The following is a 10,456-nucleotide window of genomic DNA, read 5'->3' on the forward strand; positions in this document are numbered from 1 at the left end:
GTCGCCTGACCCAGTGAGGTGGCCGTGGGGTCCCGGTGGAGCTGTCCAGTACCAGCGGAAGGGGTTGGGTTTGTCTTAGCACCACCACAGAGGTGGCCCTGCTGCCCTTTCTGCCTTTGCACTAAGGTATTGACAGCCTGAGAACACTGGGGTCGTCTGAGGGTTGGTGACTTCCATCAGCATCACGTGCCACCATTGGGCACCATGGAATGGTTTGAGTTAGAAGGGACCATACAGACCATCTAGTTCCAAGCCCCTGCCATAGGCAGGGGACACCTTCCACCAGACCAGGTTGGCTTCTACCAGCACCACGTGTCACCATCAGGCAGCATGGAATGGTTTGGGTTGGAAGGGACCGTTAAGACCATCTAGTTCCAAGCCCCTGCCGTGGGCAGGGACACCTTCCACTAGACCAGGTTGCTCCAAGCCCTGTCCAGTCTCTCTGATGTTGGTACCAGTCCTGTTGTCTTGCCCCAAGCTCTGGCCCCTTCCTTTTCCAAAGGGCTGTAGTCTCCCTGTGACATCCATACTTGTCTCCTCACAGCCTGTGATCACTGCCTGAGGGCTCTGGAGACGGCGGAGGAGAACGCCCAGCGCCTGCTGGGGAAGAGCTCCCTGGTGCTGCCTCACCCGGAGCAGTGCAGCATCCGGAAAGACCTGCACCAGCAGTGTCCCCGATGCCAGGTACAGAGCTGCCAGCACAGACCCTGGTCTTCACAGCGACACTCCAGGATCTGAAGGGTCTCCAGGGAGAGGGACTCTTCGTTAGGAACTGGAGTGATAGGACAAGGAGTAATGGGGATAAATTGAAAGGAAAATTTAAGTTAGATATGAGGAAGAAGTTTTTCCCGTTTAGGGTGGTGAGACACTGGCACAGACTGCCCAGGGAGGCTGTGGCTGCCCCAACCCTGGCAGTGTTCAAAGCCAGGCTGGATAAAGCCTTGATTACCCTGGTGTGGTGGGAGGTGTCCCTGCCCAGGGCAGGGGCTTGGGACTAAATGATCCATTGGTCCATTCCAGCCCCTTAACATTCTATGATTCTTGGGGTTGTTGACTCAGTTACATCTAGTCAGGCACTGCCCAAGATGGGTGTCTGCCTTTCTGTTACACAGCCTGAGGCTCAGCTGGGTCTAGGACCCCTTTCCCGCTGCCATAGCCAATTCCAGGTGCTGTGCCCCTCCCTCTAGGTGACATACTGCAGTACTGAGTGCAGGCAGGCTGCTTTGGAGCAGTACCACCAGGTCCTCTGCCTCGGCCCGTCCCGGGATGACCCCACACACCCCCTCAACAAGCTGCAGGAAGCATGGAGGTAGGGAACCAACTTGCCTGCCACTCCATGGGCAAGGGAGGAGGCTCTCCTGGGCTGGGTGTCACTGCTGAGCACTGTCCTTGCTTTGCATCCCTGCATGAGGTGGCTGGAGGGCGGGGATAGCTGTGGGACACTGCCCAACTCTACCTGCTGGTTGGGCAGCAGGTGAATTGGTGTGGGCAGCACAAAGATATGGACACACAGCTGAGCAGTTATCTTTCTCCCTGTAAAGAGCTACAAAGCACTGAGCTGTACATCCATCACTCCTACAGTCTTGTTGTGCTCCTGTAGATCTCCAGCCTCTGGGAGATCCTCCTTGTAGGTCTATACATTGCTGTCCCTAGGTAAGCACAGGCTGCTGTGGTATGATGGATGAGTGAGGCCCTGACAGTGTAGGTGGCAACTGCTTCCTTCCAGCTTTTTATTTCCATACCAGCCTTGATCTCCTTCTGTCTGGTTTGTTCTTATCCCACAGAAACATGCATTATCCACCAGAGACTTCCAGCATCATGTTGATGGCCAGGATGGTCGCCACCATCAAACAGGTACATCTGCAGTTTGGTGTTGGCAGCTGCTAGTGTGTGGTTTCATTATCCCATTGTGGATGTTATTCCCAAAGCTCTGTGTCTTTGGCCTGGCTTTCTCAGTGTTTATTCTGACAATAAACTACCGCCATGCAGCTGCTTATAGATACCTCTGAGCTCAGCAGAGCTTGTCGTCTCCTTGCTCTCTCCAGGCTGGGGAGGAAAGTGGTGTTGGTGCAATGCCTCTGATTCATTCCTTTATCAGGCTAAAGACAAGGAGTGGTGGATGAAGGCCTTCTCTCAGTTCTGCAGTAAGACAGCAAATGAAGAAGAGGAGATTGTGCACAAGCTGCTGGGAGACAAATTTAAGGTAAGACTCGGAATCCCTGAGTCTGCCCTCTCCATGCCTGTGTCTGTGAACCCATGGGTGCAGAAGTCTTGTTACAGCTGGGATGGGAGACACTGGAAATCCCAGGCTTAAAGATGATCCCTGACAGTGAGGAAAGCTTAGAGGGTTTTGGGCTTCTGGTGCTTCTGTGGGATGTGCTGCTCCTTCCTGTGGGGGAGATGCTTCTGCTGTGAGCTGGGACAGGGTGATATTTAGCTGCTGAGGAGGTGGCTTTGCTGCTAAAATGAGTGGATTTCACTACTGGGAGGGCAGCAAGGCTCCAGCCTTGCAGGGAAGGACAAGGAACCTGACTCCTGAACCTTCTGGGCTGTGCTGGGCTCAGCTGTTAGCCTGAGGCTGACACCCAGTGGCATCTCCCCACCCTGACCGTGTTGCCATGTCTCCAGGGCCAGCTGGAGCTGCTAAGGTTGCTCTTCACTGAAGCCCTTTATGATGAATATCTCAGCAGGGTGAGTAGATCTGCCTCCCAAATAGCCCAGGAGCATTGTCCGGGGCTTCCCCTGGGACTCTGTCCTTTCCTTGCTTTCCCAAAAGCTCCCTGTGAGATTTGAGGCATTGCAGGGTGGGGTGGTGCTACAGGCTGGACAGGACTCAGTTCCTTTCTCCTCTCCCTTCTGCAGTGGTTCACTCCAGAAGGATTTCGATCCCTCTTTGCACTCGTTGGGACCAATGGCCAAGGCATAGGAACCAGGTAATGGGGCTTTGTGGGTGCTCCTTGCAGAGCAGAGGAGATATGGAATGTAAATCCATGCCAGCCTGGCTAATGGCTGGATTTAAGAAGGGAAAGGAGAGACAGACTTAAAAGCTTCACCTTGGCTCTGTCCAACTCTTTTGCATCCCTGTGACAGACTTTGGGTGTTTAGACCCACCTTACATTCCTTAGAGGTCCCACAGTGTGCTGACAGCCCTGTGGGACTGTAACAGTGCCCCTCTGCTTCCTGACAGCACTGTGGGACTGTAACAGTGTCCCTCTGCTTCCCAACAGCTCCCTGAGCCAGTGGGTGCACGCGTGTGACGCGCTGGATCTGCCCATGCTGCAGCGAGAGGAGCTTGATGCTTTCATCGACCAACTCTACAAGGACATCGAGAAGGGTGAGGGAGGATCTTTGTGTGAGTGCAGGAACAGGACAGGGAGCTTGGGGGTCTTCATGTCCTCCATCCCCTTCCCATGGAGAGGGAAGGGTGCTTGGGAAAGCACCTTCCAACACCCAGCCCCAAAGCAGCACTGGCCTGGCGCGTTCCGCGTTGATGGATATCCCTTTGTGCTCGCGTGTGGAAGAGCTGAGTTGGTCCATGCAAGGCTCTAACCTCCCTCTCTGTGCTGCAGAGTCAGGAGAGTTCCTCAACTGCGAGGGATCAGGGCTCTACGTGCTCCAGAGCTGCTGTAAGTAACACAAGGAATGGGAGGAAAACTAATAGTGAGTCTGGCTGACCTCTTCCTAGAAGCCTCTGGAAAAAGGAGTTTGTGCTTTCCATCCATGGGGTGGGTGCTGCCCTGGGGCCTGGCTGCTCTCAGAGTCTCCTTAACACCCCATCTGGCTGTAGAATGGTCAGCCCTGGCTTGACTGGACTTGGATGTGATGTATTCTCTGAGAACCACTTAATGCACTTAGCAAAGAGACTGTCTTGCCTTTAGGTAACCACAGCTGCATTCCCAATGCTGAGACATCCTTCCCGGAAAACAACTTCCTCCTGCACCTCACTGCTCTGGAGGACATTGAAGCAGGAGAGGTGAGACAGCAGGGCCTGGGTGGACCTGGGGTGACATCACATATTGGCGTCATCCGTGTCCCCTTATATCCCCCATAGACCCCAGCTCCATATGTCTTGTCTCTGCCCTGGCAGAGGAATTGGATCCCCATCCCACGTAGGGGCTGCCAGACCCCATGTTTCTTCCTGACTCTCAGAGGGACTGGGACAAATGGTGCTGCTTTTGGGGTCATGGGAAGTGATTGTGAGCCTAACCCCCATTTCTCATTGCTCCCAGGAAATCTGCATCAGTTACTTAGATTGCTGTCAGAGGGAGAGGAGCAGACACAGCCGCAACAAGATACTCAGGTAGGGGCTGCCTGGAGGTAACTGGGAGGGACCCCACACCCCTTTGCACCCCTAAACAGTCTGTCTGAGCAGCATCCCCACCCCGGGGCCCTGTGTGTGCCTTGGTGTGTGGCTGTGCCAGGCTGCTGTGAATGTCAGTGTGGTGGTGGCAGGGTGTGCACACAGCATGTGGTGTTTTTGGTGCTTCAAGATCCTTGCAGTCCCTACTTACGTGTTGTAGCCCCAGGGACTGAGGATTTGGGTTTCCTCTGCTCTCTACAGGCTTGCCACAACTTTGGAGTTTGCTCCTGCAGATCCTTGCTGTCCCTTCCCACCTTTCTTCCCTTCTCTGCCCTTCAAGGGTAGAGGTTCCTGTTGGTGGTTGCTGTTACTATGTCCCATCACCCCTGTGGAGCTGAGAAATCACCTTCTCCACTCAGGACACCTCTGCCCCACCTGACCCCAGCAGGATTGAACCCCTAAACTCCTCCTGGGTTTAACATATTTAGCCCTTTCTTGGCTGCTCTGTCCCTGACCCCGTGACCAGCATTTGCATTGGGGTTGTGCTTGTCTCAACACCATCCTTCTTCCTTCCCATCTTTCAGGGAGAACTACTTGTTTACCTGCTCATGTCCCAAGTGCCTAGCACAAGCTGACGATGCTGATGTGACATCAGACGAGGAGGAGGAGGGCGAAGGAGAGACGGATGATGCTGAGCTGGAGGATGAGATGACTGATGTTTGATCCTGGCAAGAGGAAAGGGAAGGGACGAGGGATTCCTTGGAGAGGCAGCAGCTTTAATACTAGGAACAGGGTTGTGTTGTGGGGTCGGGTGGGCGCCGCGTGCGGGCGGCGGGCGCAGAGGTCTGTCGGAGCGGGACAGCTGCGGAGCCGGAGGCAGGCCCTGCTCCCGCCTGTCTGTGCTGTGTGTGTCCCTGTGTGTGAGGCTGTCCCCGCCCTCCCTGGGAGGACAAGCTGTGACCCCGTGGCCCCTTCACTGCATCCCTGTTCCCAGAAGGGTTGGCTGGTGCTTGCAGGGGAGGCTGGAGGAGGGCAGGATCCAGCCAGCCCCCGGGACATCATGATGGTTGCCTTGTGAGGCTGCTCTGTGTCTGTGCCGGCCGTGGATATGGAGGAGCTTGTCCTTTCCCACCCCATGGGATGAGGGGAATGTGTGCGTGTGTATGTGTGTTTGTGCACGAGGGGTACTATTTAATGTCTATATTAGCACTATCTACACACTACGGAGCTGGGGTCCTATATATACTCCATTCCATGCCTTGGTGAGCAGTCAGGGGCGGAAGGATTTTGCAGGTGAGACAGAGACACCTCAGGGTGGCTCAGATGCCTGAGCCAAACGGGAAGAGAGGAGCAACCCTGCAGGCACCTTTCTCCTGCCTCAGCTCATCCTTCACACGACGCAGCACTCTGCATAGCAATTTCCAGACTGTTTGGGGAGGGGAATGGCCAGGCTGACACCAGCCCAGAGCTGATATGGGCTGTGGTGCCACCCAGAACCCATGCTGGGTTTTGCAGAGAGCAAGTTGTCCCTCGTCTGTGGGATGAGGATGTGCCGGAGCGGGAGCTGCTGTGCCCAGGGATGCAGTGTGGTGCTTTGTGCTTCCCCGTGCTGAGCGGCCCCACAAGGAGATGTCCCCATACCAAGTGGCCCCACGTGGATGTCCCCTTGTCATCCATCTCATGCTGCCACCAACAAGGCCACACCACGCTCTGCTGTGTCCCAGTCTGTGGACAGCGTGGCTGGAGGGAGAACATGGCTCCAAGTGACACACAGGCAGCAGGTTGAGGATGTGCCTGGGATGTTTTCACCCCTCATGGATTTGGGGGAGCTGTTTTCCTGCTGCAGCATCCTTTGAGCCTGTGGCAGCTGACTGTGGGACTGAGCGTGACACATCTCTGTCACTACCATCACTCCTGCCAGCCCTGCACCCTGCTGCTTGTCCCCAGCCGTCCCGGGGCCGCGTCCCGTTCAGTGTTGTAATAAACCAAGACTGGTGAGAACTAGGAGCCTGTGGTTTGTACTGGTAAACTGGAGGGTGGTGAGTGCAGACCCCAGGGCTGGTCCTGGGGGCACTTAGGTCTTGAAATGAGAGATTAGGCACCCATGGAGATGTGGACTCTGGATTTGTGACTAGCCTGCCCTTGGGGATGAGTGCTGGAGGCTGTACGGTCACATGAAGCTGCTTCACCCCAGTGCATCCCTGGGGTCTGACCTGAACCCTGTCCCAGCTGCAGAAGGCACCTTGAGAATTTTACCAGGAAAAACAGGGGATGAGATTTATTCCTTCATCCCCTGACTGCTCCAAAAAAAAAGAGAAACTTTTCCTGACGCTAAAACTTATTCAGACTTCATTAGCTCAAACAAAAATATACAGACATTGGGTGAGCCCTGCAGTACAGACCAAGCCTATATGGCTCTCCCTCCCCTCCCCATCAGTCCTGCATCCCTCCAAATCAGCAGCACAACGACTGGTGGCGTCTTACACATCATTAAAAACGTTTCCTAGGAAGTGCTGGCCTGCTCCAGGGTGTCACCTCTCCCACAAAGTCACGACGAAGGGTGCTCTGTGCCAGGCTCAAGGTTCCCACCTGGCACTGGTGTTTCCCCTTGGCCACATGCCAGTGCCAGCAGAAAGATCTCCCTGTTGCTGAATCCGGTGAGATCTCTGGAGCATGTTGGGATGCTTTCCTCAAACCTGGTCCCTAGGGTGAGCTCCTGTGATACACTCGGAAGTCCTCAATCCGCTGCAGCTGCCTGAGGCTACCAGAAGGTCCAGGGGGGCTGCATCATCTCATAGGTGGGAATGCTGGTGACGTTGACAGGAATGGAGATGACAGCCCAGGGGAGCCCATGCTGTTCCAGGGAGCGTCTGATCATGTACCTGGAAAGATAAAGAGGTGACAGGTGTGCCTGAGCCACTAGAGTTGGGACAGTTGGACCCTAGATCTGAGCGCAAAAACCACAACCTAGCTCAGCCCTATGATTGAATCCACTTAAATGTGATTCACAAAGCCTAGGAGGGACGTGCTGGGACACTTCAAGACATTGGAAGGGGCTGCACAGGGAAGCGGTAGAGTCACTATCCCTGGAGGTGTTTAAGGAAAGATGAGACATATCACTTAGTGCCATGGTCTAAGGAGAGAGACTGAGAAAGCTGGGCCTGTTCAGCCTGGACAAGAGAAGATTCATGGAGACCTCATAGCAACCTTCCAGAGACATATCACTTAGTGCCATGGTCTAAGGAGAGAGACTGAGAAAGCTGGGCCTGTTCAGCCTGGACAAGAGAAGATTCATGGAGACCTCATAGCAACCTTCCAGCATCTGAAGGGGTTACAGGGAAGCTGGAGAGGGTCTCGTGGTTAGGAACTGGAGTGACAGGACAAGGACTAATGGGTACAAATTGAAAGAGAGAAATTTATGTTAGATATCAGGAAGAAGTTTTTCCCTGTGAGGGTGGTGAGACACTGGCACAGGTTGCCCAGGGAGGCTGTGGCTGCCCCAACCCCGGCAGCGTTCAAAGCCAGCTTGGACAAAGCCTTGATCACCCGGGTGTGGTGGCAGGTGTCCCTGCCCAGGGCAGGGGCTTGGGACTAGATGATCTCTAAGGCCCATTCCAACCCCTTAACATACTATGATACTGTGATACTGGTTGACATGGTGGTGTTGGTCGTAGGTTGGACTTGATGATCTCAGATGTCCTTTCCAACCTTAATGATTCTGTGAGGCTGATTGCTGGGACATGCCTGTTTTGTGGGACAAGGCTCACTTAGCCCTTCCCATGAGCTGTCCCACACTTGGGAAGATGGACCAAGGTACCTACCCATCCCTGCCCAGCAGGAAGAGTGCGGGAATGTCGGCTGTGCGCCGGGTGTTGTCCTGGATCATTTCGATGTAGAAGCTGTCATTGTCGTAGGCGTTGTCGGCAATGATCACTGCCCGCCCACCGTGCTCCTGGACCACACGTGTCTTTGACAGGAACGAGCAGCCCCTGAGGCACACAGTGACAAACCTTTAGTGGCCACAGGTAGACTCTTGGCTAGACCAAATCCTGGAAGTGCCAGAACTTGCCTGGAGATGTCCAAAGCAGGGACTGTCTCCTGATCCTGCACCTCCCCCAAACCCTGCTCCTCTTGAGTCTGTATTTTAGGCACAAACCACCCACATTCAGCCATTTTATCCGAAGAAAATATAAAATATAGTCTCAGGTTGCACCCGTGGAAGTTTAGGTTAGACATTAGGAAGAATTTCTTCCCAGAAAGGGTGTTTAGACACTGGAATGTGCTGCCCAGGGAGGCAGTGGAGTCACCATCCCTGGAGGTGTTTGAGGAGAGGCTGGACGTGGCGCTTAGTGCCATGGTCTAGTTGACATGGTGGTGTTGGGTCATAGGTTGGACTTGATCTCAAAGGTCTTTTCCAACCCGATTGATTCTGTGATTCTGTGAAAATAACATAAAATAAGCTTTTCCCACCTTAGCACAGGCTCAAAGACTCAAGGTGAAACAGTCCGGGGTAGGAATACCCTCACGTTCTCCTCGTTTACCCATGGGAAGAAGCTGGAGGTGATAGGGAGATGTGGCCATGGCACTATCAGGTCCCCTCCTGCCCAAGGGTCCCCCCAAATATCTCCCCTGATGCCAGACCTACCCCCTCTCCACCAAGGCAATCTGGTCCTGGATGAAGACCCCATTATTCAGCTCTCCGCAGGCTTCTGGGGGATCCGCTGGGACCAGGTGGATCTGGTCGTACCTTGTGTTCTCCGAGAAGAAGACAGGCAGAGATGAGGAAGGTAGAATTGGAGCTGCTTCCTCTTCCCAGTCCCACTCTGTCTGTCTCTGCTGTCCCATGCCCTGCTCATCCTTGTGTGGCGTGTGTTTTCAGGGAGATTTTAGGGAGATTAGGGCTTCCAAGTGCAGGGACACTGGTTGCCCCATTCCAGCTGCCTCAGAGCCTGCCTGACAGGTCATTCCCTGCCTCTGGAAGTCTGTGAGGCCAAGGATGCTCATGGAAAAGCAATTAGCTCCATTTTTATCAAAATTCTAAATCACTGTGGCCCACAAAGGAGAAATATTAGGATGGATTGATCCAAAGTGCCAAATCCAGTTTTTAATACTTACAAACACACCACCAAAATCCTTGGCTGGAGTGGCAGTGAAGATGTAGCGGATGTCTCCAGGGCTCAGCACTTGGAAGTACAAGTATTCATGGATGCGTAATCCTGGGGTGAATGGAGAGAGGTGAGGCAGTGAAAACTAAGGGGGAAACTCCTGAAAAAAAGGGAAAATAGCCAGCTACTGCTGCTAAGGTAGGTATTAGCATGCTGGTGGGAACAAAACTGTTGGCAATGTCAGCTCCTGGCCCTAGGACCCAAAATGCCAGGTTCTGGGATACTCCAACGGGAGATACAGCAGTTCCCAGGAGCCAAGAGGCAATGGGGGAAACAGCATCAGGTATGGGGTGTACAAGAGGAAAGGTAAAATGGAGCCAGACCATGGAGAGGATAAGGGTGATATGCACATGGATTGGGGAAATGCACTTGGATCAGGATGCAGGAGGGGAAATGCTACTGGATTGGGGTGTAGGAGGAGAAATGCAATGGATCTGGGGTGCAGTAATGGGAAATGCATCTGGATTGCAGTGCACAGAAGGGAAATGCAACAAGACCAACGTGCAGAGAGGGAACATGCACCTGGACTGGGATGCAGGAGGGAAAATGCTAGGGGGTCAGAGTGCACCAAGGGGACATGCGGCTGGATTGGGATGCAGGAGGCAAAATGCACCTGAATCACAGTTCATGGAGGAAAACACACCCAGAGTAAGGTGCGGGAAGGGAAATACACGCAGAAGGAGGTGCTGGGGAGGAAATGCAATTAGGTCAGGATGCACCGAGGGAAATGCCCCCGGATCGGGATGCAGGATGGGAAATGCACTTGGACTGGGATGCTGGAGGAGAAATGCCTCCGCATCGGGATGCAGGAGGATTATCACAATTAGCTCTAGGTGCACCGAGAGGAAACGCACCCGTGTCCCTGTATGGGCACGGAAGGTGAATTGCAACGGGGCCGGGATGCGCGGAAGGGGAACAGTGCGGGATGGCGGAGCGCGGGGTGCGGGTCGGTGCCATGCGGGGTACGGGTCGGTGCCATGCGGGGTCGGGG

The 10,456-nt window shown here is 54.1% G+C and overlaps 2 protein-coding genes across 2 annotated transcripts in view; one reads left to right on the plus strand and one right to left on the minus strand.

The window, feature by feature from the left end:
- SMYD5 (SMYD family member 5) overlaps positions 1-5,188 on the plus strand; it is a gene marked incomplete at its 5' end in the record, with an annotated part of 5,409 nt that extends 221 nt beyond the window's left edge. Inside the window, 11 exon segments of the mRNA XM_009081181.1 lie at positions 545-684; positions 1,188-1,309; positions 1,785-1,854; positions 2,099-2,203; positions 2,629-2,691; positions 2,863-2,933; positions 3,228-3,334; positions 3,570-3,626; positions 3,879-3,973; positions 4,230-4,300; positions 4,885-5,188. Of these exon segments, the coding sequence (XP_009079429.1) occupies positions 545-684; positions 1,188-1,309; positions 1,785-1,854; positions 2,099-2,203; positions 2,629-2,691; positions 2,863-2,933; positions 3,228-3,334; positions 3,570-3,626; positions 3,879-3,973; positions 4,230-4,300; positions 4,885-5,023 (1,040 nt within the window).
- A 1,655-nt stretch (positions 5,189-6,843) lies between these two features.
- On the minus strand, positions 6,844-9,516 carry PRADC1 (protease-associated domain containing 1; the record flags this gene model as incomplete). Its single annotated transcript, XM_009081182.1, has 4 exons — positions 6,844-7,182; positions 8,122-8,289; positions 8,946-9,055; positions 9,416-9,516. Coding segments are annotated over 4 exons (500 nt in total), but the record flags the coding sequence as incomplete, so codon positions are not given.
- Between the last annotated feature and the right edge of the window lie 940 nt (positions 9,517-10,456).

This window comes from Acanthisitta chloris, unplaced genomic scaffold (genome assembly GCF_000695815.1).
Source record: "Acanthisitta chloris isolate BGI_N310 unplaced genomic scaffold, ASM69581v1 scaffold17128, whole genome shotgun sequence".
Lineage (NCBI taxonomy): Eukaryota > Metazoa > Chordata > Aves > Passeriformes > Acanthisittidae > Acanthisitta > Acanthisitta chloris.